Here is a 26,762-nt window from a genome sequence, read left to right as displayed (position 1 = left end):
TCCCCCTCATCACGACCATCTCATCTCAAAGGGCACAGCCCACTTCACGAGCTAGCCCATACAATGTACATCCGAAACAACCTCCTTGTCTTGGCCCTCTGCCTCTCTACCCTCGGCCTGGCCTCGCCCACCACCAGCTCAAAGAGCGGTTCCAAGACGTCGCACAAGGGGAGCGGTGGTTCCTCCAAGGGCTCAAAAGCGCACTCTAGCGTCCCGGCTCATGCGCCAAAGGGCACTCCCGCGCCGGGTTCCGGATCCGGATCCGCAGCCAGTGGCGGCGGTGGTGGTTCCGCAGCAGGCAACGGAACGACCTCCGGCGGCGCCAACACGGAGCTGCAGACGACGTTCCCAACGGCCAAGGGGTCGCAGAATATTGCTGCCGTCAAGACCATTGCTGCGGGCCAGTCGTTTGACGGCGGGATGGTGATGTGGGATCGGAGTCCGAGTACCTGCAAGGGCCAGACTGAGGGCGGGAACAAGGACGCGGTGTTTATTCTCGAGGAAGGGGCTACGATTAGCAATGTGATTATTGGGCCTAATAATGGTGAGGGGATTCATTGTTTGGGGAGTTGTACCATCAACAACGTGTAAGTCAAGACCTCGCTGCCCGCCCCCTTTGACCTAGATGTTCTTTCCTCAAGTTCAGCCACTGACATTTTCTACGACAGCTGGTTCCAAAAAGTCTGCGAAGACGCCATCACGTTCCGCCAAACCTCGGGCACATCCTACGTCAACGGCGGCGGCGCCCAAGACGCGGCCGACAAGGTCCTCCAGCACGACGGCGGCGGGACCGTCGCCGTGAAGAACTACTTTTGCAAGAACTGCAGCAAGATGTACCGCAGCTGCGGAAACTGCAAGACGCAGGTGGCGCGGCACTCGACCTTTGACAATATCCGGCTCGACGGCGGGAAAGTGCTCAGCGGTGTCAATGGGAACTTGGGGGATGGGACGATTGTGAGGGACTCGTGCGTGCTGGGCGGCGCGCAGGTGTGCGAGAACTTTGAGGGGAATAGCAGTGGTGCGGAGCCCAAGTTGGTCTCGAGCGGGCCGGATGGGAAGTTGTGTGTTGCTACGAATGTTAAGACGAGTGGGTGTTGAGGGGGTTATTGGTGGTGGAATTCGGAGAGTCTCGGCGAGATTTGGTGGTTTTGTTTGGAGGAGTGGCGGGTTCCATTGTCTATACTTTGAAGCAGTACATATGATTGAGAAATGGCTTGGGGTAGGAGTTAACCTAGGGTTGAGCCAATCTCTAAGCTGAAGTTGTAAATACATCCACCGTGCCACGAGGTCTACTCACGGTCCAGACGAAGTTGTCAACGCATACGAGGGCGTCTAGCATCTATTTTCTGGCGTGGTCTTTGCCTTCTCTCCGTTTAATATCACCCAAGTTCTGTAGCTCTTCCATTTTGGCTTAATCCGATACTTGGATGTTCATCCCTTCTACATCTACACATTGCTACGTAAGTTGTCACTCTGCTTAACAGCATATGTGACAGCAAGATTTGATACCCCTTCTTGAGTTTCCAATTCCTCAAGACATCAGACCCTCATCCTCGCGGTATTTGACTCTATCAGACCGCGGGGTTCGTAACCAGGATATCCCCTCCGTCCGACATTCGAGAGTCCCGCCAAACTAATTGACAAGCCCCGCCCTTCTTATCCCCACCGCATCCACAACGAGGGCTTTCAGAGTCACTCTTCCCACAGGAAATCCGCACTCCATAATCATAATTCTGAGGCGCCGCTTCCACATCCAATGAGCGTATCAGCTCGCTCTCACTGGTCTATTAGTCTAGTTGGTTAGGACGTCGGATTCTGATGATAGCTTCGCTTCAAAAGACTTCCGTAAGCCCAGGTTCGAATCCTGGATGGACCTTCGTTTACTTTTACCGTTGCGCCATGTGGTGCTCGACCTACGAACGTGAACACCTCGCCATGAACTTTTGCTGGGATTGACTTGCAACATCTTGGTGCACGTTTTGCTTGAAACATCAGTCGCTCTTGATTGCGTGTACCGATATTGACAAGTAGCGCAGCCAAGAACCAAAGTAATCTTGGTAAGCCCTTGTGTTTGGGACAGAAGAGTTGTTTGCTGTGAATGATGTTTATATACATATGACTTTTCATTAAGGCCTGTCACAGAGAGACAATGTGCACGCGGTGCTGAAACGGCGACGTCGAGTTTAACTTGATATACGGGGCATATTGCTAGGATGCACCTACCTCAGTGGCTAAATTACTCTATCTTGGCACCGCGTATCCCCTATGTTTTGTTTGATAGAGACTTGAAAGCCGAAAGACTGAAAGAAGAAAACGCCATCACGTTCGTCACTGTCAAAAATTCCAAACCGAGTGCACTCGTGCTTCACATAGGTTTAAGAATCGGGCATGCCGTTAAGGAATACGGGGAAAGCAGGGGAACATCAGGCAATGCTACCGCGGGAGAACTTTTCTCGAAGCCTGCCATGGCCTGATTGCCCAATGTGGCTGAAAGGACCGGGCTACCAGGGAGATCGGACCGGGGGTGAAGGGGGGCTGTCGGCTGTCCGCCGTTTGCCGAGCGCGGCATTGTGGGGAGCATGGACGGGGTTCATCTCGTATCGTCAGGGCCCCAGGGGATCATCGTATTCGAAAGCGCTACTCCAATAATTGGGATCATGTGGATATTTATAGGCAATGAATAAGATGTGATGAAGTCCCCTTGGTTCACGGTCTGGAGGGGATGTCTTGACAGCGCTTGCGCGAAAGACCGAAGCACGAATTCGTTGTTCGCTTGCCTTTGGGCAGCTTTCTATCGTTCAACATGTACCCTCACTCGTTCTTGGGCCTTTTGACTTCGTGCCTTTCACTCTGCTCTGTCGCCCATGCAGTCCCAACCGAACGACGCCAGGCCAATGACACCTCTACCGACGTTCAGACCTACTTCAACTTAGATGGCGCAGCGCATGGCGACAAGGTCAAGACTCTCATCGCCGATGGCTACCGCATGATATCATTGAGCAACTATGGCACAGCGCCGGACGCAAAATATGCCGCCGTCTGGGTACGGCGGGATGGAAACCCTTTCGAAACAATCTACGGTGCAGACGAGGCCACTTATGACGACTGGTTCGACTCGTGGAAGTCCAAGGGCTATGTACCGACACACATCTCCGTCACGGGACCGGCTGGCAGCGCCATCTACGCAGGGGTCATGGAGAAGGCCAACGTCACCAACTGGACACAACTTTGCGGTCTCAACAACCCCTATGAGTTTGACAACGCGACGAATGGTATCGACATGGTTGTGAAGGGCTTCAGCATGTACGGTACCCCCTCAGACCGCCGCTATTGCGTTCTGGGCCATGAGAACGTCGGAAATCAGATGTCTACTATCTTTTATTCATCCGGCAATTACACCGTCGACTATCCGAAGATCTATGAGTCAGAAATAGCGAAGCGCTTCTGGAGACCATCTCGCCTCTTTCTCTCAGACGACCACGTCGTCACCCCCCAGTTCGTGGACACCTCTGTTGGGAAGTGGGTAGCTTTGAACGATCTCACGGCCGAAGAGCTGTCCTCTCAGATTGAATTGCAGAAGCAGCAGGGTCTTCACCCAATCGACGTTCACGGGGGTGCTTCCAGACAGGACGTTCGCTTTGCCGTCATTTTCGCTGAGAAAGACGTTCCCGAGGCCCGGAAATGGACCGCCACCGGCTCCTTCAAGGGATTCAAGGATAACGTGGGTGCCACAACGGCCTTTGATGCCGCAATGCAGACCTGGATGAAGAAGAACGGTGTACGCCAGGCGCAACTCGCCATTGCGTCCAACGGCTCAACCATTGCCGAGCGCGGGTACACCTGGGCGGAGAACGACCGTCCCGTCGTCGAGACGAACGACGTCTTCCTCCTCGCAAGCGTGAGCAAAATCTTTGTCCACGCGGCTATCTTCAACCTCATCGAGGCCGGGAAGCTGAACTACTCCACAGCCGCGTACCCGTTACTCGGATACGACGAGCCCGCGGACGCCCGCGCAAAGGACATCACCATCGACCACCTCCTCTCACACACGTCCGGGTACAATCGCGATCGTTCCGGCGACCCGAGTTTCATGTTTCGCGAGATCGCCATGACCCTGTTCAACGGCACCCGTGCCGCGACGCTACGGGACGTCATCGAATACCAGGTCGTCCGCCCCCTCGACTTCGCCCCCGGCACGGACTATGCCTACTCCAACTACGGGACCATGCTCTTGAGCTACATCGTCAGCAACATTACGGCAACGCCCTACCTCGATTTCTTGAGAGACAAGATCCTCGGCGATCTAGACGTACGTCTGTATGAGACGGCAGCAGAGAAGCACTCTGGGGACCGCATCATTCAGGAGAGCAAGTACACGGGTTACGATCCGCGGGAACCACAGTCGTACCGTCTCGTACCGGGCCCGTATGGCGGCGACGGAGCTATCAAGGAGGAGTGCGCGGGTGCGTTCTCGCTTGCGGCGAGTGCGGGCACTGTGGCGAGGTTCATCGGCTCACACGCCGTCAGTGGCACCGGCGGCCGGGCGCCGTTTGCGGAGCGGGACGGGACGGTGGTTGGGGCGCGGACCTTTGCGTCGAGTAGGCCTGATGTTGACTGGGCTCTGACGATTAACACCCGAGAGTACATCTCTGAGGTGGAGTTTGATGACTTGAGGTACTGGAAACTACCTTTTGTGTTTGAGGACTTTGCCGTGGCGTAAACGGAGAGGAAGATAAATAGAAGTAATGTTAAATTGCAAACTTGTGAACATGAAGCCTAGTGTTCATCTCGAACATGCTACTACAGTGGCACAGCTGTTGAGCGCTTTCAACGGATCAAGATAACTTGCTCTCGATCATGGCATACTCTTTCAACGCTTTCAAAGCTTCCCCGTGCTCCTGCTCAATCACCTGAGCATGCTTCAGTGACCTAGGCGTAATTGAGCAAGGGAATGGTAGTGGACTCGAATTGAAGCCATCCGAGTATGCAAAGCTGCGTGTACATCCACCAAGTCAGCTCCGGATCTGTGTGCGCTCAGGGGTAGGATTGGCACTTACATGTCCACCTCGACGTCCCTGCCCTTTTCGTCCGTTTCAGGGTTGACTTCAAATCCCCAGAGGATCCTCGCAATGTTCAAGGCTACGGACGCAGATCCAAGGTGCATGCCAGGGCAGATCCGACGGCCCCATCCAAAGGCACTGTGACCGAAGGTGCCAGGGTATTCGCGTTCAGTCAAGAATCGCTCAGGCCTGAACTCATGAGGTTCTGGGAAGTCTGCTTCGTTAAGATGAACTAGAAATCATCAGTCAGAGTACTAAGCGGGATCAGGAGCATATGGGGCTTGACATACTGCTCCATAAAGGTGCGATAACGGTGCTACCCTTTGGGATGAACATGCCCTTGTAGACATGATCCGCGGTGCTCGCATGGGGAGTGCCACCGAGCACGGCGACAGGCCGCCAGCGTAGCGTCTCCGCAGCTATCGCACGAACATACTCGAGCTTATTCAGATCATCAAACATGGGCAGCCGGTCGCCTCCGACAACTCTGTCAAGCTCCTCTTGCGCTCTTGGTATGAACTGCGGGCCAAACTTGGCACAAGCCAGTATGAAGCTGGCTAGAGATCCGGCCGACTTGAGGCATTGGTTTGTTAGTCACGTCGGGTCTTTGCATAAGCGCGGACTACGGAGGGGGAATTTCTCTTACCGTCTCAACGCCAGCTCCGAATGGTGAGCCTGCCGTGTAGGCTATTTCGAGATCTGACATGCCCAGGTTGGATTGCTCTTCGAGCAGGTGTCTAGCGAAAGACTCAGGCGCAACGCCTCTACTGACTTTGTCGCGGACCTCGTCCATGAGCTCAGTGTACATCTGGATGTCCTTTTGCCTCTGCTTTAAGACCTCGGCCTTCCAAGGGGCCAAGAAGCTGGGGATGTACTTAAGAACAGGATATCTCTCTACGGCAAACTTTCCTGGAATGCTACATGTCGAAAAGAATCGTCAGAAACAGAAGACTTGAGAAGAATAGGGGGAACAAGAAGACGCTTACTTGACCGATGTCAGGCGTCCCATTGACTCAGCATTGCGTTGGACAACGATGTCGGTGGCAATGTCCTCCACCCTCCTGCCGTACGTCACCGTCACAATAACAGAGGCCGCATATCGTTCAAGGTGCCTTCGAAAGTCTCCGGGACTCATGAGAAGCTCATGCATAAGCACCTTGGACTCCAGACTCTGCACCGGCCGGTACGTCTCGCTCTGCCGCTGCATGAAGCCGCTGTGCAGGAGCTTTCGCCATCGCCGCCAGAAGGGGGAGTAAGAGGCCATCAGGCCCCTCATGCCGCCAGAGAGGAGCTCGCCGCCCATGATGAAGCGCGGGCGTGACGAAAAGATTGAGCCCTTTTTTTCGAGGAGGTCCCATGCCGCTTGGGCTGAGCCCAAAACGATGGTTGGCGTCGGACCCATCTGGAGGTAGACGACGTCGCCATACTCCCTACTCAATTCCTGGAACCAAAGCCATGGCTTTCGGGTCCCTGTTTTGATGATCTTGGGACCCGGGGGAAGCTGTGATCGATGTGAGTAGAGCTTCCACTCTTGCCGCAGCTATTCGAGGTTGATGAAGTCAGGATAGTTTTCAGTAGAGCGTGTCAGACTTAACATTTCTTACCCTGGGAAACGTGAGGGCTAGATAAGAAAATCCAGCGATCAACGCCAAGTAGGCGAGAATATTGAAGAGCATGATGGAGTGATTGACGGTGGGTAGACCCGAATAGCAAGTCTGCAACTTCAACACACGCATACATAGACGTTGGGTCGCCAATCTTCCTTCGGTAATCTCAAAAGACTTAGCCGGGGATATCTATGAGTTTGGAGGGGGAAAGAGTATTGAAAGGCAAATAAACCCGAGGTATTTCAATCTTCAATGGTCAGTCGAGCGGCTAGCGCTCCAATTTCGACTCTTCCAACAATTGCCGATCTTGGCGAACACGATTCAGCAAGCCACAACTGGGTCTCTTCAATCCTTCCCGCTCGATAGTCATAGGAAAATCAAGTCACGATACGAAAACCTCCCCTTGATAACCCCGCAGTCTGGGTTTAAAGCTGCACGTGGGTTACGCGGGGGAAGCAAGATGCGTGTGGGGGAACCACCCCCGAAACGAAGCGGCCCATGCATGCTTCTTGCTGACTCCAAACTTACAAACGCCTTGGTTGGATGGCGGATAATCATACCCTGGTCTTTGGTAGCATCACCGCGGCAGTTGTTCGAGTGAGATGAAGCGCATGGAAGATGAAGAGGTACAAAGTCAAGGAAGTCCCTGGAAGTCCGGATCCAAACGATAGATGTGCCTTGCTTGTACAATACTTGAGGATACTTTAGGATTCGAGACTTTTACCAAAATATAGACTTAAGCATCCCTTACATCTCTACTATGGAACCTGAACGTTCTGGTTGGCTGAGCAAGCCATTCTTGACGTCGATCCTCCTTGGCATAGGAGGATTTCTTTATGGATAGTGAGTCTTTCTGCACAACAAGAGTATCCTTTCAACTAAAGTCTCACACGACCTCCTAGTGATTCAGGAATCATTACACCTAGCTTAGCACTCAAGTCATTCCTCGCGTATTTCGGAAATCCGGATGCTCCCCTTCGAGGTGCAATCGTGTCAGTGTATCAAGCTGGAGGTATGATTTGCTCCGGGAACAGCAAAACCTACTGGTCTAACTTACTTTACCAGCATGGCTAGGGAGTGCATCTGTTGGTGTTACCAGCGACAAATTAGGCCGCCGCAAAGCCATCGCCTTTGGCTGCATATGGGGAGTCATTGGCGGTGCTCTGATGGCGGGTGCTGCCCATGTCGCAATGCGTAGGTGAAGTTGAGACCCGAGAATTGTAAGGTGAAGTGCTAAATATAAGAACCAGTCATCATGGGCCGACTGCTAGTCGGTTTTGCAGTTGGTACAATCACTGGCGTAGCTCCAGTCTTTGGAGCGGAAATTGCAAAGGTCGGATGCTTCACTGTCCGATCGACTTACGAAAATTGCTTGAAGCTAATATTTTCCAGACCCACGAAAGAGCCAGGATCACAGCTGTCAACCAGATGAGTAAGTTGAAACGATTATCACAGTTCACGCACACTAACGAGGTAAAGTGGTTGCCTGGGGCTTCTTTGTCGCTCTCTGGACTGGCGTTGGAGAAGGCAAATGGCAGAATCCTAACCAATGGAGGCTTGGTTTCGCCATCCAGAGCATCCCTGCCCTGATCCTGGGCATTAGCGTTCTCTTCCTCGGTGAGTCGCCCAGATGGCTCTGCCTAAAGGGTCGGCACGAGGAAGCTGAAAAAGCTTTCCGCAACTACCACTATGACGGGACCAACGACGACTGGTGCCGCAATGAGTTTACCATCATCCAGGTCAACATCGCAGAAGAGTTACAAGCTCAGGGTCGGCTATCCTGGGGCGACCTATTCAAGACACCAGCGTTCCGCAAACGCCTCTTTGTCGGTTCTTTTGTGTGGGCTGCTGCGATGCTTTCTGGCATTTCGTTTGTGCAGTATTACCAAACGGCCATCTATGCTACGCTGCAGTTCAGCCAGGATCAACAGCTTCTCGTCAGTGGTCTCTATGGTTCTGTTGGACCCGTGGCATGCTTAATCTCGCTGTTCTTCGTTGATCGTATCGGTCGAAAGAAGATTCTTATCATTAGCTCGTCTCTGTTGTCGCTTTGTTACTTGATCATCACCATTTTAGCAGCAGTTTACCCTGCAAGACCCGGATTTCCAACCAACGAGGCGGCCCAGCGCGGTCTCATTGCGTGTATTTTCGCTGTTTCGGCCAACTATTCTGCCCTCCTGGGACCCATGACATGGATTATTCCGTGAGTATCATTCCGAGTGTCAGTATATGAACTGCAGTTTTGACGGGAATATAGACCTGAAGTTTTCACCACGGAGCTCCGAGCCAAAGCGAACGCCATAGTCCAGGTCATTCACTATTCCATTAGTCTAATCATTACGCAGTGTTCGCCAATTGCTCTGGCCGCGGTTGGCTGGAAGTACTACGTACGTTGATTATGTTCAAATCATATTTTGACGAGTCTGTTCTGACTTGAAGGCTCAGATACTTTTCATCCTCACCAACGCTCTCTGCGCTATCATCTTTGCATTCTTCTATCCCGAGACCAGAGGTATAAACATTGTAACCCACCGTACACGGACGGTAGCTTACACTTCACTCATAGGAAAATCTCTGGAAGAAATTGATGAGATCTTTGGCGATGTCAAGATCGTGCGCGATGTTGACTTCGCCGAGAAAGCTGGAGTTCAAGAAGTAGAAATCCGTCAGCGACACTGAAGAAGTTGTGGTGTTTGAATCCAACAGTGGAAATCAGAGACGTGCGTTTACTAAGATTAGGTGCATCATACGCATTTACACAAGAGACATTCAACCTCCACTTACAAGCAACGGATCTCGTTTCCAAATTCAAAAAATCATGTGAAGTTCTATGGAGGTTAAGAACTGTAGAAGACTATTGTCAAGAAGATTTGGAGAAGTAGTCGTAGTTCCTATAAGAGATTTTGCTGCATTGACACTTCCGTTGATGCTGCCACCATGCAGATATTTTACCTTTCGAATGGAAGCTTGAGATTAAATCTCAAACAAAATGTATGATACGTCCAAGACTGCTCATCATTACTCTCAATCCAGATTGCTACAATGGAGGATGGAAGAGTATCACAACGTTCGGGATTTTTGGTCGATTATATAAATATCAATTCGCTGAAACACCCTTTGACAAGCGTGGACCAAGATTTCTTGCGTGCTCAAACTTTAAACATAAACTTTTTGTTCAATCCAAGCAGCCAATTTGGCACATATTATGTATGTCGTGATGGATCATTCGTCCTCTTCATCGCTTCCAAACTCCAGCCGGTCACGATGCTTTCCGAATCAGCTCAGCCTCAAATCTTCGTTCTTCACCTCCCTCACGACAACGGATGGTGGTGCTTGAACCGTGCTCACGGCCGCTTCCATGTCAAGGGCTCGCTCTCTCGCCTCCATCTGCATCACCAGAAGCTGACCAGCCGTGCCATGTCGCAACGTCCTCCCCCGTTGGTGTCTCTCTCCTCTTAAACAGACCAATACGTATGTCCATATCAGGACGGACCCGGCGCTCATGAGCAACCAGGCGAGAGCGACGTACTTGGTCTGCGACCAATCTTCGTGCAAGGCGTGCCGCACGGCGAAGAAGCTGAGAGCCTGCAAGCCGATCCAGGTAAGCCAGTAGAAGTATACCAGACCACTAATGCGACCAGGCGGGGGAAGAATGCATTTGTGAATGCTAAAGACCGCTGCGTAACAAGTTTGCGTGATAATCAGGACGATCGAAAGCTCCGCCATCCAGGCGATGGGTTGTTTGGACTCCGAGGATGCTCTCATCAAGGTTATGGTGACCAGAATTGTGGTGAAGAAGCATGCGCCGAGGAGGACTATAACTGAACATCTGGCTTCGTCTAAGAGGCTTGTCCGTGGCGACCATGGTTGTCTTCTTCGTCGACGGAGCCACATCTTTGCCCGGGCGAGCGGAACACTGTAGAGAGGCATGGCTGGCTTCTTTGTGGAAAGGGATGAATATGAGGAGAACCCGGTGCTTTCTTCTCGGGTCTAAGATCTTGAAAGGGTGGTGTTGTTGAGAGAACACTGAATGCCTTGAGGCGGCAAAATCAAAAGAACAGTCCGCTTAGGAGCGGCCATTATGGTCTCACTAATGGTGGGAAATCGACTTATTTAAGAATCTGCGCTACTTGGCCCGAGTAATGTCATGATGTGGTTTCAATCGAAGAGGCGTCAGGAGAGTTCATGTACGCGCATACAAGCATTTGGGGGCGTTCAAGTCACTATGGGCAAAATCCACCTTGATAGAAGTTATTGACTTCTATTGGTGCTCAAAATTGTGTCTAGCGATTCAAGACTGCACCTTAGGATCATCTCAATGAGTGCTGAAGGATGAGAATTGGGTGGACACGGCGAGGAAAGTAAGGAATTAGATATCGAGTGAATGGCGACAACAGAGGTTTGTTCTGATCCCCTCTACTTGTTCAGGCCATTCCGGAGATGTTGAAGGTTTCTTGTGGGCAAGGGCGTTCGAAGTGGCATTTATGGTCACGAGATAAGCTGGTTTTGCCGGTCTCCGAACGGGCCGAGGGCGATCGGGCCACGCTGATTGATAACTTGGCGTGACTGAGAGTCTTCGGTTGCAACTGCCTGGTAATTCCAGCTGTAGTTGTAGTCGGCTCGAATTGTCTCCGACGTGGAGCATTGATAGTCGAATGCACATGAAGTGGTTGTCCCGGCGATCAGATCAGACGGTCGTGAGGGCCTCTTGTTGAGGAGAATATCGCTCACCTACGAAACACCCCGCGCGGGCAAATGAACTCTCCCCGGGATTGTATGGGTCGACTGGACGCTCCCCTCCAAATCTCCAACATATTTCCCCCTCGAACGTGCAGAGTTGGTACCCGCAGCTGTGCGAAGGCCACCATGTGTCTGGTGTGATGTGGAACTGTGGTGAGAGCCTCGAACGGTGAACCAAGCAGCGGACCGGTGGTTGGAGGGCCAAACTTCAGAGTCTCCGTAGCCCACCCGCAGCGACCCGAACCCCACGCTCCCTACTCCGTGTCTTCCCCCTCACCGACATGCCTCCGCGCCCGGCTGCCCAGCTCCGCACCAACAGGAGTTCCCAGACTTGATGGAGTGTACACGAAGAGTACTTGGACACGACGCGTCCACGAGGGCGCGGGGCGGGTTGGGCCCCCTCTTCCTCGCTGCTATCTGCGGTAAAATGCACCTCTCATGGGAAGCTGGAACTTGTAGACAGCATCGACGATGCGAGGCCTTGACTAATGGCGCGCGCTGCAGGGCCGGGGTGGGTTGGATGTGGGCTTCTGTGGATCTCACAGTTGGACTCTTGGCCGCAACCATGTAGTTTCTGAGATCGATTGGGCGGCGTGGTTTTTCCATTGAGGCCTAGAACTTGGTTGCCAGGTTTTTCCCCTTTTGGTGATAAGCTAAGAACAAACTCGCCTCGCCGCCGTACTTAGTTACGTAGTTCTCTACAATTCTTCGGACTGAAGATATCAAATACTGCAGTTCGACAAATCTACCCGACTCTCGGTCAGTGCGGTTGGATTAGTAGTCGGCAGGAAAAGGTTGCGCCAAGCGAGCACCAAGATCAGATTGATGAGCTGTCCGAGCTGCATGGCGCATATTGCTGCAGTCCTCGCATGTGGGATTACTCAGATACAGATTCGTACATAACAAGTACAAAAGTATTGTTCTAAAGATTGAGACTATTCTCTGTTAGGTATGCGTAGGAGTACGGCAATACTGTCTCAATGTCTACCTGCGGCCCATCCGGGTCCCATTAATTAAGATCCACCAGACTGGCGGGCACTTGAAGGGAGGGCATGGGTTCACCCATGTATCTAGACATTCCTCACAACCTCATTGCTGAGTATTGGTCCATGTTTAGCCCCGGCGTCTAGTCCGTGTGCCTGTATCAATGACATCAGCGGGGTTCCCGGGATGCCGTCACGGCCGGCCAATTCCCAAAGCTACCCCTCCATCATGCCACCTTATTGACCCCTCGGTCTTTTTTGGGCTCGAAGCACGCCGTACTCTCAGCTATTCAAAGCTGCCTTTCTCCCGCTGATCTTTTCGAGCTTTCCTCTCTCTTCCTTTTTCATTCCAAAAAGTTTGATACCCAAAAAAGCCTTCTCTTCAATCTTTGCAGACGCCTCTTTTACCTTTACAACCCAGCCACATTCACCACCACCAATCCTCCATCATGCCTCAGTCCATTCCCACCGCTTCCCGTCTTTTGGACCTCTTCAGCCTCAAGGGCAAGGTCGTCGTTGTCACGGGTGCCTCCGGCCCCCGCGGCATGGGCATTGAGGCTGCCCGCGGCTGCGCCGAGATGGGTGCCGACCTGGCCATCACCTACTCCTCTCGCAAGGAGGGTGCTGAGAAGAACGCCGCCGAGCTCGAGAAGGAGTACGGCGTTAAGGTCAAGATCTACAAGCTCAACGTCAGCGACTACGACGAGGTTGAGAAGACCACCAAGCAGATCATCGCCGACTTTGGCAAGATTGATGCCTTCATCGCCAAGTGAGTTCCCGAGCCTCTCAACCCCGCGCAACTCTCCAACGTAACTCAAATAACTGATGACTTTGCTCTCTGCAGTGCTGGTGCCACCGCCGATGCCGGCGTCATTGACGGCACCAAGGAGGCTTGGGACCACGTCATCCAGATCGACCTGAACGGCACCGCGTACTGCGCCAAGGCCGTTGGCGCCCACTTCCGCGAGCGCGGCTCCGGTTCCTTCGTTATCACCGCCTCCATGTCCGGCCACATCGCCAACTACCCCCAGGAGCAGACCTCGTACAACGTCGCAAAGGCCGGCTGCATTCACATGGCCCGCTCTCTCGCCAACGAGTGGCGCGACTTTGCCCGTGTCAACTCCATCTCTCCCGGTTACATTGACACCGGTCTGTCCGACTTCGTCGAGCAGAAGGTCCAGGACCTGTGGAAGAGCATGATTCCCATGGGTCGCAACGGTGATGCCAAGGAGCTCAAGGGTGCCTACGTGTACCTTGTCTCCGATGCTAGCACCTACACCACCGGTGCCGACATCGTCATTGACGGTGGTTACTGCTGCCGGTAAATGTCTCGTCTTCTGTGTAAACCGGGCGGAACAACAGCACATGGATACGGAAGACTGAAAGGTTTCCTGTCCTGAATATGATGTTATGACTACTTTAAAATAATAGACAAACAAGTAAAAAAGAACACTGTAATCCCAATTGGTTAATGTGATGAATCAAGCTGCGCGCCCCTGGTTGTTCTTCGCCAGCCTTCGGTAATTTAATGCCACAATGCCGCAATGCCGCATAACGCAGTAGCTACCTCAAACACTACAGCACATTTCATACCATGCGTACGAGACTTGATAAAGCAGTTCAAACATATCGTCAAAATTTATCACGTTCACTCCCAACAAAACTTACTGAGATCTACAAGATGTGCCACAAATTTGCAGTCTCGCCGTATTCAATCTCCGCGATCATGGGTGATGATGTATGCGTGATGCCATGACCTTGTTCCTGGATCCATTTTCTTAGCGCAATAAGCTAGCTATTGTGGACTACCCGTCAACGGTCCACCTGTCGCGTCTTCCTAACATGAGCCATCCTGTATCGTGATCCTGAGTTCGGTCCACTGCAACTCCATCACACACCTCCATTCTTTTAATCAAGCATGATGCGTAACTAAGCTTGGTATGTGAGCTTCACTCGAAAGTCGCAGGTCAATCCGTCAAGAAAACACAATCTCACGTGAAGCTACGTCTACTTGATCTGTCCTCGATTGAGATCCATGTATTGATATAGATAGATGTCAGTAATACAACAAATAATAGTGATATTAGGATGTGTTGATGACGGTCGTGATGTCGAAACTGCATATCAACGAGGGTTCAAATTCGCCCGCCCCCTAACATGTGCTACTATCGTAAGAGCATCTCAAGTTCCAGGTTCTCGGAATCCTCAAAAAGTCATTCTCAGAGATTCTTGGCGATGAAATGCGGGAGTAACTCCTTCGTCCAAGCTGGTATATGTCTCTTCAAGGCGATCTGGCATGTCTCGGGGCCTAACCAGGCCACTAAACTTGTCATGAGGAGAGTTTGGAGTCCAATATTATCGGCTTCGTGAAGGTAGTAGATGACTTTGAGGTCCCAAGGAAGCCGGTTCCATTCTCCAACTACGGAGAAGGAATGCCTTTGTATACAAAAGTGAAGGGTGGTGTAGGCGACACAACCAAGGCCGGTCGCAGTCTTGAGCGGGTTGAACACAGAGGCCAGCGCAACCATTGTCGCAACAATAAAGAGTATTTCCGACCAATGGGTGGTGAAGAATTTTCGAGAAACTTTATCCCAGAAATCGAACACACAGTAGAGGCAGAATATCGTTAAGGTAGTAACAAGTGCGGGCGGTGAAAATCTCTCATGATCATCATCCAGTCTTCCCTCGTCGCCAACTGATGGGGTCGATAATTCTTCTTGACTGTTAAAACTTTCTCCTAAGGAAGATATTTCGGAAGTCGTTGGGGTCGGCGCTTGAGATGATTCTTGAGAGTCCTGAAAATGCTCAATGAATGCGTCGGTGTGGAGCATCTCCGTGTTTTTATTCAACCCATGTTCAGAATCAGCTTTCGAGTTTGATGATCCTTGGTGACTATTGGAAGGTTTCTCAGGAGGGAACTCCTTTGCATCATTGTTGACCTTCATCTGCAATGCCGTTATCGATTTGGTAGGTCTTCACAAATATTTGAGAGGTTTTTGAGGTTTGGGGTGATTTTTGGGGGTTGAATTCGAGTGCCAGGGGCGGTCTAGTAGGAAAATCTTGCTTGTTCTTGAACTATAGAGACGAAATAGTGGGTGGGAAATCATGCAATGTGGTCGGCATCTGGCTTATCGGATGTATGGCTGCCTATATACGTTCTCTGATCCCACAAGATGCTTTATCAATCACGGTGTCACTGACGAGCCTACAGCCGTAAACTTCGTGCCCTGTGATTGCTGTGAAGCTTATACTTGTCAAACCTTGATCACTCCCCCCTTACTTCGACTTTTGGAACGATGATGCTCTTAACGAGGGCCTTGTCTGTCCAAACATATACCTGCATCTTTAAGGCCGAACGTGTCTCTTCTAAACCTCATGGATGCTGGGTATCCTTCCCATCTCAAACCTACAGGCTAGGGGAGCCAAGTTTTGACCTATTCTATGGAAGGTTGTTTTTCAGATCGGGACTTGACGATGATTCAAGCTTCTGATCTTTCGTTTCTGTGATGACGGCAAATCATGAATTATTATTGGTGCCAAGGTATGCCGCAAATGAAGTTTCAGAAGGAGAGAGTTCGTTGATGCAGTGTTGTAGCTGTTTCTGGCTGCTAGGCGCAACCATAACAACAGTATGGTATCAAAGTTCTTCTTAATTTTCTTTCTACATGAGGTAACGTATGCCCAGCAGGTTTGGGCAGCTTAAAAACCACTCTCCATAATGCTTTCTGATGAAACATCATGAAGCATCGCGAGTCTCCAAGCCACTTTGTTTTGAACGCTTAGGAAGAGCCACCGGACACGGGAATTAAGCCAATCTCAACAGAGACGCCCCCACCAAGTTCCCCGCCGATAGACCGCTTTGTCGTACCCGCGGCGGTATACAAAGCGAAGCGGATAGCTTGTCTAGAACCCTGCTTGCTAGAGATGGTTTCAACGTTCAGATATCTAGGATCGTCAAACTGACGAACGGGAACATCAAACGTCCACCGCCCAACACCATCGCCGCCCTCCTCCGCCGCGCGGTCGTTGATGCCAGCGTAGGCCTTCTTGAAGTCCTCGCTACTCACGTGAAGCGAGACTGAATGAACTCCGAGCGATCCGTTCGGGTGCTTCACATTCTCGGGAACATGATCCGGCACACGAAGCTTCCGCGGCGTTCGGTCAAAGCACCAAAACGGCAACTCGCCCCTCTCCACTTTTCCGGCTCCGGCCCCGGCAGCGCTATCCGGGAGTGCAACGGCCCACTTCAGCTCCTCGCCATCCGGCCTGATGCGCCCGCCGGGCACGGGGTCCTCGTACACGGCCAGCGACTGCGCGGCGTGCACCCGTTTCTGGATCTCGGCAAAGCCGGACTCGTCCTTGAGGGAATAGGCCCAGTCGATGATGGTGCCGTCCGGTTTCGGACCCCACTTGTGCTTGAGGCGGTCTTCCCGGCTGATGCCCGCGACGAAGGAGATGATTTCCAGATAGGTGCCGTCTGCGAAGATGACGAGCTTGTTTTCCGTGAGGCCGTCAGCGTGCCGGCCGCCTGTGAGGATGGTGAATTCGGTTGAGAGCCAAGTGGGGAGGGAGGCGAGGACTTGGTGGGGGACCAGAATCACGATGTGATCGAGGAGAGGCGGGTTTGAGCTCTGGGAAGACATGTTGACGAGATCTTGAGTGCAGATTAAATGAGTGATACAGCCGCGTTGTCAGTGATATAGATGATTTCAAGATGTGTTGTCTCTGCGATATGTAGCATATAGGGACATCATCCGGTATTTATCGTTCTATTCCCCGCGCGGCCCCACAATGTCACCATTGCTGGTAGTCATTGCGAAGAGACGCGGATGTATGAGGTCCGCTATCGGTTGACAACTCTCATGAGTCTTTTGCCGAATCTCTCGCAAACACCTCAAATACCTCAGAATTCTATCTTGACATTTTCCGATGTATGGCGGAACCTCGATGAGACCTCCGGCACGTGGCCGGCAGGCGTTTCCGTGCCCACTTCATCAAGTTAGCTGATGGTGGCTTATGTAACCAAGCCGGTCTCGTGGGAAAGAATGGTGCTAATCCAGAGGGAGGACTTCTTCTCTCGGTCACGCATAGCTCAAGCACACGGAGCACTTCTTCTTCTCTTCGAGGTTACCAAATCGCAGAGTTCACTACCAACTTCAGACCACTGTTTCTTTGTTACCTCCCAGGCAGTGTATGCGCACTCGAGTCCTCGTCAGTAAGACTTGCGTGGATTGCCCCGTCAAACTTCAAGGGCTTCTAGAACTCGCGGCAGGTCTACTAGGAGCAATTCCTTTCTGATCCTGGCAAAAGAACAACCGATAGAAGGCCAAATTCTCATCACTACTCCCAAAGGACTCTGTCCTTTCAGAAATACATTGTTCTCATTGCTGGTCGACTTAGAGAACAAACATCCTACGCGGCATTGGGATGTCTCTTTGACCCAGTCAGTGCTTGCGCGCTAAAGTTTGGAGGCTCAGTCTAAGGATCCCAGGGCCGTCCCTGGATGTCCGCCAAAAGACGCTGGACCCAAGAGATAGCGCTTGAGCCTGGCCTTGAACGTTTAGCCTTCTTCCAGACGCGAAGCTGACAAGCAGACGTATCCATGACAGGATGAAGGGTGGTTGTCGGTGCAGTTCGAGTGGTACAACAACTGCTGCTGTACAACGATGTCTCGGACGCAGGATCAACCAGACAAACAACACCCCGAGTCAAACACCTAAATCATCGGCCCGAGTGGGTCTTTGTTGCATTTCTGCAAAGAGCTCTGCGTGATCTAAAGGACTGGCCTCTTACGCGTACGGCCGGCGAGTGTTTGCTTCAGGCGCAGATCTTCTCGCAAGAGTTATCAATCCCCAGTGGCCAGCGCCGATGTAAACTGTGTGTTTCCAGTCACTCGCTAGTGCCAAAGCTTTACGACACTCTCTTCTGAATCAGTAGCTACGACAAGCTGGAGATGGTATAGCTTCTCGATCTCGGATCAACTCTGTGCTGATAACTAACAAATGCAGAAGGGCGCCTAGTTGCCGGCTTGCTACCCAAGCACTTCCTACACTCAAAGCATACTTACTTTACTCAACGGCGCGCCGGTAGTGACCCCGCACTACGACTCGCCCACTGGCAGCGGGAAGATCTGGACCTTGGCTGAGCACCGTGATACTCGCGCAAGACCTGCATTAAGTCTGGCGATCTCATACTGCGAGGCTTGTGGCGTGTCTCGAAGCTTGCGCTGTTTGTGACTACAGGCTCGACACTGATAGCAATCTTCCTCAGCCAAGCCCGCATTCAATCGAAAACCGACACAATGGAACGCCGACTCTCTGCCTCCCGGTCAGCCCGAGAACCCCTTCCCATTCGCTCCCGAGGCCGTGCGCGCCCCATCCCACCCTCGCCCTCCCCCTTCTCTCATTGAGGCTCACAACCCAACTTGGACTTTGGAGGACAGTACGGAGTAGAACAGTAGTGACGGATCGGTTTTATCCCCGGACCTATCCCCAAATCGCTAGATTTCCACTCATATTGGGCTGCATTCTGATAGTACCCACCCCGACGATCGCGTGTCTGTGGTCCTGGTGGTAACGGGACGCGGATCACCCTAGGGAGCCTCTTGGTGTCCGCACATGAAACTCCCACCGTCTGATGCAGACCCTCGTCCGACCAGGCTTCGTGGCGCTCGCCGCATGAATCTTGTCGCACAGAAACGACCATCGGATGGCAGGCTGGGGCCATTTACTCACGGCCAACTTGCTGTTCGCAGGTTCACTGCCCCCTCCAGGGCCTCCAGTGCCTCTCCAGCTGGGCTGTTTGTGGATGATGGAGAAAGGGGGGTAGGGGGGTAGGAAAAGAAGTCCACATCTCACCTCTCGGTCCCGTCATCCCGTTCGCTGGTGTCATGTCATATAGCCCATGGGTTGACTACTATTCTTGGACGCTCCCTTTTTCCAAAGTAGCATTGTCGATGGCCTGCCGGTAGTAGATATGTCATGCGGCTCCCCGCTGCCTTATGTACAGACGATTCTTGATCCTCCTTCCCAGGCCTTCTTGCAACCAAAGTCCCCTTTCGTGTTTGCTTCGTGCTGCCCTTCGCTTCTTGGACCGCAGTTTTTCCTTCGATTCTTCGGATTGAGTCCTTTCTTTTTTTAACATCATCAGATTATTTCTACTTTCGCTTCTTTTTCATTCGCTTAGGTATCGAATATGTTGTCAAAGACACTTACACTTTTGGGGTTGACGGCAGCAGCATGCGCTAGGGTGCAGTTCTTGGCAAGTCTCGTATGATCTACAACAAGACTTCGGACCAATGTGTCTAACCTTTCTTGCCCAACAGGGAGTCGCGATATCAGGTGCCGACTTTGGCTGTGAGATTGATGTAGACCCCTCCCTCGATATCTCATCTCATCCAACAATTCGAGACTAACTCGATGCCAGGGAAGCTGTCCAACGGGAAAAGTCCAGCTGCCTCTCAGCTCACTGGGAGGCGGCGACGGCGAAGGCCAGATGAACCACTTTGTCCAGAACGACAAGCTCAACATGTTTCGACTTCGTCAGTCTACTTGAACTTTCTCTCACCTTGAGAGTCTAATACTGACATCCAATACAACAGCCGTCGGATGGCAATTCCTCGTAAACAACCAACTAGGCGGCCAACTCAACGCCGCCAACCTTGGCAAATACGACCAGATAATGCAAAAGTGCCTCGCGACCGGCGCGCACTGCATGCTCGACATACACAACTTCGCCCGCTGGAATGGCGGCATCATCGGTCAAGGCGGGCCGACAGACGACCAATTCGTGTCTCTATGGACGCAGCTCGCGACAAAGTACAAGGACAACGCCAACGTCGTCTTTGAAATCATGAACGAGCCGCACGACCTCGACGTCAAGCTCTGGGCGGCGACGTGCCAGAAAGTGGTGACCGCCATCAGGGGCGCCGGCGCGACGTCGCAGATGATTCTGCTACCTGGGACAAACTTCAACTCGGCCGAGTTCCTCGTCAGCAGCGGGAGCGCGGAGGCGTTGGCCGCGATCACGAACCCCGATGGAACGACGGATAATCTGATTATTGATGTGCACAAGTATCTTGATCAGGATAACAGCGGCACTCACAGGCCCTGCACGACGGACAATGTCGAGAGTTTCAGGACGGTGGCTGAGTTCCTGAGGGCCAAGGGACGAAAGGGGCTGGTCAGCGAAACGGGCGCCTCGAGCGATGCTTCGGTACGTCAATCGATTTCCTTGTTCTTCAATGGGTGATGTGACTAACCAACAGATACAGTGCTTCACAAGCTTCTGCGCCCAGAACACTTTCATCAACCAAAACTCAGACGTCTTTATCGGCCTCGTGGGCTGGGCGGCCGGCAGCTTCAGCACCGACTACGTCCTCAGCCTGACGCCCAAGAAGTCGGGCAACACATACACCGACAACAACCTGATGAAGCAGTGCGTCCTCGACACCTGGGCCAACACGGAGCAGAACGTCTCGACGCCCGCTACACCACCGGCAGCTTCATCATCATCGTCATCGGCGGGAGCAGCAGTATCACAGCCTATCGCATCCTTGGTGCCGACGAAGCTTCCTGCTACTACCCCGTCCGCGCCGGCGGCTATTTCAACACCTCCGAGCTCAGCTTCGAGCTCAGCTCCGACTTCGGCACCGCCACCTAGCAGCAGCGGCGGCGATGAAGAGGGCATCGCGCCCCCGACGACGATTGTGAGCATGCCGACCACGCTGCTGGTAGACCCTTCTACGCCGACACCACCGGCGGCAACCGGGGCTCGGAGCGGTAGGAATGGGACGACGACGACGACGAGCTCGTCTCCTCTTCCGACGGCGGCGGGGTCGAGGCTAGGAGGGCTTGATAGTCTGCTGGGACTCGGTTTGGCAGTCGCCTTCTTCCTGTAGAACCAAGTCATTGATATCTCGGAGATTAACAGATAGGAAGAAAAGAAAAACCAATCATCTGACTACCATCAAGGGCCAAAGAAAAAGTCGACTCGAGGGAGATTCGAACCCCTAGAAATGGCAGACTATCCCGTTGGGACTCGGTCGACATTCACCTTCTTCCTACAGAAGCTGAGCCACCAGCACCACAATCACAGGTAAAATAACATAAGGATATCCACATGTATTATCGTAGGATACCTGTAAGCAAAAGAAAAATCATAAAAATAAAGACTCGAACTGGCAAAATGGCAGAATATGGTGCTTCCGCGAGACGCTGGGCGCGGAAGTCTTAAATAAATTTCAGTTTGCGATCTGTAGACGAGAGTCACACGCTAGACCAATCGGCCAACGTGGAGGGTCTCGCCTATCCCGACAGACAGACCAACTTTGCTCAGCTATAGGGGATGTGGAGTGTGCGTATTCCTTGAGCAACCGTGATGGCTTCCGGCATACTTTGGCGCCTGAGGTACCTTGCTATCCTACGCATCAGGGTATCTGATATTTCACGTTTCGCGTCCTTCCTTCTCTATTTGTCTTGGCCCCCAGCCACCACTCTGCGTACTGTGATGCCACCCGCCTTCCAAGATGGAGCTCCCGTCATGGTGTTCTCTCCTCCATGGATAGGAAGGGTACTTCTAAAGCGAGGATCACCACCAAAACCCCCAAAGGCTCCAATACTCCATAGCGAACAGCTCTGAGGGTTCCAATGTCGAACTAGGAGTGTTGCTGATCATCAGGTCTCTAAGCCTAGTCTTCCCCCTCGCCGGCGTAAATGACAGATTTCCTTGGCCGTAGAGGCGAGCCATCACAAAGGCCGCGTTGTTTGTTTACTTTCATTAGGTACCTTATGCTCCTACTTCGCGCCGGTAGCTCTATCCGGGATATGGATGGTAAGGTATCACATGTGTAAGCGCGAGCCACGTGATCGAATTCGATTATACTCCTCGACAAAGTCAAAAGTCACCACGTAGCAAGTGGGTATACGTTTCTCCTTCCCAAGCTCTTGCTCCACGGTGACGTACCTGCCTCACCCAGATCAGACCTTCCTTCCCCAAGTTCCACCACCTGAATATACAACCCGAATACGCGGAGAATCGAAACCCTCATATACCCCTCCAAGTCAATTCCTGTCACCAGCGCAGCAGGCGCTCTCTAGGTCGGGGGTCAGGTCAAACTGTGGCGTGGGTGATGGAGTGGTCCGACGTCAACAATCAAAACGCCAACCAGCCTACTCGACGACAGGCTCAGCGAAGCACCCGAGTTCGAATCCCAGCATGAGCGCCAGAGATGTAGCCCCCAGCTCAGCACTGAGGGGATGAACTCTTTTGCCTTCTTGGATCCATCGAGATCTTTAGTACTTGGCCATTATAATGAGTTTGAACAGCAGAAGGTGCAATGAAAGGTATGGAATTGTAGCAGGACACGTGTGTCCAAGTCTATTATTATGAGTGGTGTTGTTTGTTTTCTATTCATCCGCATCCTGCCTAAAGGCATCGTGCTCCACATAGCGGCTGATAGCAGGCAAGAAAGCCTGCGCCTGGCGGAACTCGCCCAACTTCACCCTCATCTGATCCCACGCCATCAACACCGCCTGATCAGCACCATCATCCGTCTTGCGGTCCTCGACGAGCGGCAGCTTAGCATACCGCTGCGAAAAGTGCGTCAGCAGCACGCGGCGCGCGCCCATGTTGCTCGCCACCTTCAAAGCCTCGCCCAGCGTGCTGTGCTTCTTGGCCACGGCGTCGCCCATCTTGTCATTGTCAAAGGTGCTCTCGTGGATCAGCAGCGTCGCGCCCTTGCCGGCCTCAACGAGCCTCTCACTGGGGCGGCAGTCGCCCGAGTAGGCGATCTTGAGGCCCGACGGCCAGGTCAGCACGCCGGCGTAGGCATCCTTGCAGTGGTTTACGGGGACCAGCTGAGCAGAGGCAAGGCGCGTAGGACAGTCGGTGGGGAGGCGCCCCTCGTCGTGGGGGAAGAAGTGGCCCTTTCGGATGAGCTTGACGCGTCCGAAGGCGATGGGCTCGATGCGGCTGTACTCCATCAGGAAATACTGCATGGCGGCGGGGCCGATGAGGCCGAGTTGAGGCTGGGGGGAGAGGTGGATGGTCGCTTCGTTCCAGGCGCGAAGGAAGCGTGCGGTTCCGAGGTGGTGGTCGGCGTGCATGTGGCTGATGAATATGCAGCGTGTCTCTTGAAGAATCTTGTTTGTTTCTTCGGCTCCGAACGTTCGTTGGAGCTGACCCAGGGTGTTCTCACCGCAGTCGAAGAGGTAGTTGCCGTACTGTGGTACCCGGACTAGGGTTGCCGAGACGTTGCGGTACTTTGATGGCACGGCAGATCCGGTGCCGAGAGGGATGATCTCCGTGTCGCGATTCGGGATGTCGTTTTCCGCTTCCTCAATATCCTTGAGGAAGGCAGGCTCCTTGATCTTGTCTGCGGCTTCCTTGGCGAGTTTGATGACTCCCTCTTCCATTCCGTTGCCCTTAAACTTATTGTAGATTGGGGGAACAATCTCATCCTTGACGAGCTCATAGGCTGGCGACAGCTTCGCCTTCATGCCCACACGAGCAGTCTCCACGTTGGAGCCAATATGCGAAAGGTCCCGGACGGTGTTGTCGAAGGCAAGTTGCGGGAAGCGGTCAGGGTCGATCTGCCTCAGGTAGCCGTGGAGGATGGCATAGGAATCCAGCGCCAACATGTTGGGACTGGTATCGGTAGACATGACGAGATGCTGGACATCCGGTCGTTCCCTCATGAACTGTTGGATTCTCGGGTCGTCGATGACGGTCGGCCCAAGGATCCAGTTGAAGACGTGTACGCCATCCATCAAGTTTGCATTTTGCCACTCTGGTCTGCCAAGGAACGAGTCAATGTAGGATGCGTCTGCGATATCAATGACTGTAAAGCCCTGAGGCTTGATCGGCGCCTCGAGAACCATCTCAGGCGTGACGGTAATACCATCCTTGCCCTGGACAGACACTCCGTCGGTGAGTTTCTTATTGTCAGTGGGCTTAACACCCAACTCCTTCGCGGCAGCTGCATTGAACTTGCCTCTTCGGCCCTTGTTCTTTACGATATAGGTGACGGCAGTGTTTGAGATGGAGGCGCTGGGCAACTTCTCAACCGTGGCCGCCGGCCAAGGGTACCGCACCAGAACGTCAAGGTCAGGCACGGGTTCGTCGCCGCCCGGCATGGGACCTTGGTACTTCTTGATGTTGCCGTCTTCTCTGACGAAGATGGTGGCGGGAAGCTGGACCTGCGAAAGTTTCGTCTCGTACAGCTTGTCCATGGTCCAGCTGGAGTTGAACATGCTCTCAACAACACCCTTGATCGCTTCCCGGTCAATGACGGCCTGCTCCTTGGCGGAAACAGCACCGGCTGGGTTCGCCAGGCCTTCATCTTCCGCCGTCATGACCTCGTGGCTTCTCTTACGGGACTGGTTGACATGATCGGAGGCGATGGGTACCTTCCACACCTGAATGAGCTCGTCCTGCCAGTCAGGAGTGGTGGCGTCGGGGTTGGCGATTCTCGGATCCTCGTACAGTTCGACGGCGCGAATCGGAAGTCCCTTTCTGAACACGAACCCTCTCGCTGTTGCGACAGAGTATGCGAGGTTCTGGGCACCGTGAATCTCAATCCGCTCGGGACCCTTGGCCGCGATCAATTTCTTTCCCGTGCCCTTCCTCGCCTGGTTCCTCTCGTGCACCTCTCTCCTGCTACCGTCGAGAACGTCCGCGACTGTAAGCATCATGCCAATCATGCCGCCAGTGTTCTGCTGGATAGTTGCGCCCGAGATAAACATGACCTCCAGCTTGCCCAAGCTCACTTTACGTTGGCTCAGCGCTCGCTGTGTTCCTTCCGCAATATTGCCGAAGAGGTAGCGGCGCTGATCAAAGTGCAGCATCAGGGCCGGGCCCGTGTCCGCCGTCGGCGTCGCCGCGATCTGGAAGTAGTTCGTCATGGCGGCGCGGATGTCTTTCTTCTCTCCGGCCGGCGGTAACTTTGTATAGTGTGTCTGTTCCGTCTCTGGCCCCTGAATCAAGTCGGCACAGTAGATCCAAGAGTCTGGGATATTCGCCGAGACCTTGTTCCAATTGGCCGGTATGCAGAAAACCCGCTTGTTGGGGAACGATTCTGGATCACCACGGACAACGTCTCTCCTAGCGATACCACCGGGATGCTTGTGCCCTACGATTGAGGCCAAGAAATCTGCCGTAGGCAGTGGGCGTGTGCCGCGTTTGTTGGTGTTCAGAGCGTATTTCTGCTGGAAGGGCTCGCGACGTTCTTTATTCCTGCTAAAAGGCTCGTCGTTCCTACGGTAGGGCCGGTCTCTGCGAAAAGGCTTCTCGTCGCGACGAAAGGGTTCGTCTCTGTCGTCCCTGCGGAAAGGCTCGTCTCGGTGGTAGCGTTCCTTATTCCTGCTAAAAGGCTCTTCGTATCGGCGGAAAGGCTTCTCGTCTCTGCGAAAGGACTCGTCTTTGCGGAAGGGTTCTGCGTCTCTGCCAAAGGGCTCGGCGTCTCGTCGAGAAAAAGCGGCGGACGGTGTCCTGGTAGAATTCGGGGTGGCGAGCGGGACGTCCTTATTGTAGGTTCGACGCTTGGCTCCGTTTTCTCTATTGATGAACCCAGTCTTTGCCTGCCGGGTATCGACAATATTCAGCTTGAACTTGGAATCAAACTTGCTGTCGACCCTGTTCTCGAACTTTGACTCAAAGGCGTCGGCCAAGGAATCTACAGGCTTTGGCTTCCTGTTATTGGATCGGCTGTGGTAGGACACTCGAGAGGAGACAGCTAGGAGGAACGGAGATGGCAGGGCTCTGGCTGAACCTTTCCGGGGAAACAGCGAGGTGTATGGGAAACAGTTATTCAATGTTTGCGCCACATGCCTTTGGGTATATGGGCGGTACATGAAGTTGAAGGAGTGTGGGGAGCGCAGAAAAGGCTCACAAAAAGGGCAAAAACGGGCGACGACCAAAAAAATTAACTGGTGGATATCAACACATTGGAGAAGGGGCAGCGTGCAGCTACGGAGAAAAAAAAATGATCGACTTGACTGGCTGGAATTTTGGTGACTGTTGCGGCGACGTGGGACGGGACGGGGAGTGACTACAGTCGGCCAAAAACTTTCCCACAGAAAAGGACCCTTTGCCGATAAGAGCTTATCGGATGCACGTGATTTCTGTCAGATCTGCCTGAGATCTTTGGGGTGATTACATAATGCAACGGGCCATGAACATGGACATCGTGAATCTCGTTCCAATTTGCCCATCTTCTAGGTATTCTAATCCCATAACCATTGACCCCATCGATGATCCCAACACCTTGTGATGACACCAGCCAGTTTCTGTCCGCATCTCTCGCTAGAAAGTCAATCTTGCGAAAGCGACCGTTCTTCGCCAAATAATCCCTTGAACGCCAAGTTCCCTTACTC

At 52.8% G+C, this 26,762-nt stretch overlaps 10 protein-coding genes across 10 annotated transcripts; 5 read left to right on the top strand and 5 right to left on the bottom strand.

Annotated features, from left to right (window-relative positions):
* Window positions 1-63: 63 nt before the first annotated feature.
* Window positions 64-1,098, top strand: CABS01_00648 (pectate lyase A; the record flags this gene model as incomplete). The annotated part of the gene is made up of 2 exons (XM_060534029.1): window positions 64-587; window positions 669-1,098. The coding sequence occupies 2 exons, from the start codon at window positions 64-66 to the stop codon at window positions 1,096-1,098; spliced, it is 954 nt and encodes a 317-aa protein (XP_060406543.1).
* A 1,705-nt stretch (window positions 1,099-2,803) lies between these two features.
* On the top strand, window positions 2,804-4,720 carry CABS01_00647 (penicillin-binding protein; the record flags this gene model as incomplete). Its single annotated transcript, XM_060534028.1, has 1 exon — window positions 2,804-4,720. One exon carries the CDS (start codon window positions 2,804-2,806, stop codon window positions 4,718-4,720), a length of 1,917 nt encoding a protein of 638 aa, XP_060406542.1.
* A 115-nt stretch (window positions 4,721-4,835) lies between these two features.
* On the bottom strand, window positions 4,836-6,736 carry CABS01_00646 (uncharacterized protein; the record flags this gene model as incomplete). The annotated part of the gene is made up of 6 exons (XM_060534027.1): window positions 4,836-4,992; window positions 5,058-5,292; window positions 5,351-5,633; window positions 5,707-5,977; window positions 6,047-6,600; window positions 6,665-6,736. 6 exons carry the CDS (start codon window positions 6,734-6,736, stop codon window positions 4,836-4,838), a joined length of 1,572 nt encoding a protein of 523 aa, XP_060406541.1.
* Window positions 6,737-7,427: 691 nt separating this feature from the next.
* Window positions 7,428-9,346, top strand: CABS01_00645 (uncharacterized protein; the record flags this gene model as incomplete). Its single annotated transcript, XM_060534026.1, has 8 exons — window positions 7,428-7,510; window positions 7,570-7,679; window positions 7,733-7,861; window positions 7,918-8,000; window positions 8,060-8,099; window positions 8,147-8,870; window positions 8,925-9,054; window positions 9,113-9,346. The coding sequence occupies 8 exons, from the start codon at window positions 7,428-7,430 to the stop codon at window positions 9,344-9,346; spliced, it is 1,533 nt and encodes a 510-aa protein (XP_060406540.1).
* A 597-nt stretch (window positions 9,347-9,943) lies between these two features.
* CABS01_00644 (uncharacterized protein) lies at window positions 9,944-10,597 on the bottom strand (the record flags this gene model as incomplete). Its single annotated transcript, XM_060534025.1, has 1 exon — window positions 9,944-10,597. The coding sequence occupies one exon, from the start codon at window positions 10,595-10,597 to the stop codon at window positions 9,944-9,946; it is 654 nt and encodes a 217-aa protein (XP_060406539.1).
* A 2,242-nt stretch (window positions 10,598-12,839) lies between these two features.
* On the top strand, window positions 12,840-13,715 carry CABS01_00643 (short chain dehydrogenase; the record flags this gene model as incomplete). The annotated part of the gene is made up of 2 exons (XM_060534024.1): window positions 12,840-13,159; window positions 13,235-13,715. The coding sequence occupies 2 exons, from the start codon at window positions 12,840-12,842 to the stop codon at window positions 13,713-13,715; spliced, it is 801 nt and encodes a 266-aa protein (XP_060406538.1).
* An 894-nt stretch (window positions 13,716-14,609) lies between these two features.
* Window positions 14,610-14,918, bottom strand: CABS01_00642 (uncharacterized protein; the record flags this gene model as incomplete). Its single annotated transcript, XM_060534023.1, has 1 exon — window positions 14,610-14,918. The coding sequence occupies one exon, from the start codon at window positions 14,916-14,918 to the stop codon at window positions 14,610-14,612; it is 309 nt and encodes a 102-aa protein (XP_060406537.1).
* Window positions 14,919-16,169: 1,251 nt separating this feature from the next.
* On the bottom strand, window positions 16,170-17,033 carry CABS01_00641 (glyoxalase; the record flags this gene model as incomplete). Its single annotated transcript, XM_060534022.1, has 1 exon — window positions 16,170-17,033. The coding sequence occupies one exon, from the start codon at window positions 17,031-17,033 to the stop codon at window positions 16,170-16,172; it is 864 nt and encodes a 287-aa protein (XP_060406536.1).
* A 2,551-nt stretch (window positions 17,034-19,584) lies between these two features.
* CABS01_00640 (cellulase) lies at window positions 19,585-21,289 on the top strand (the record flags this gene model as incomplete). The annotated part of the gene is made up of 5 exons (XM_060534021.1): window positions 19,585-19,659; window positions 19,715-19,756; window positions 19,816-19,930; window positions 19,991-20,604; window positions 20,663-21,289. 5 exons carry the CDS (start codon window positions 19,585-19,587, stop codon window positions 21,287-21,289), a joined length of 1,473 nt encoding a protein of 490 aa, XP_060406535.1.
* Window positions 21,290-22,796: 1,507 nt separating this feature from the next.
* On the bottom strand, window positions 22,797-26,240 carry CABS01_00639 (metallo-beta-lactamase superfamily protein; the record flags this gene model as incomplete). Its single annotated transcript, XM_060534020.1, has 1 exon — window positions 22,797-26,240. One exon carries the CDS (start codon window positions 26,238-26,240, stop codon window positions 22,797-22,799), a length of 3,444 nt encoding a protein of 1,147 aa, XP_060406534.1.
* Between the last annotated feature and the right edge of the window lie 522 nt (window positions 26,241-26,762).

Source organism: Colletotrichum abscissum, assembly GCF_030869225.1.
Source record: "Colletotrichum abscissum strain IMI 504890 chromosome Unknown Scaffold_1.1, whole genome shotgun sequence".
NCBI lineage: Eukaryota > Fungi > Ascomycota > Sordariomycetes > Glomerellales > Glomerellaceae > Colletotrichum > Colletotrichum abscissum.
Note: the sequence above shows the minus strand (reverse complement) of the source record. Positions and strands in the feature narration are given on the sequence as shown.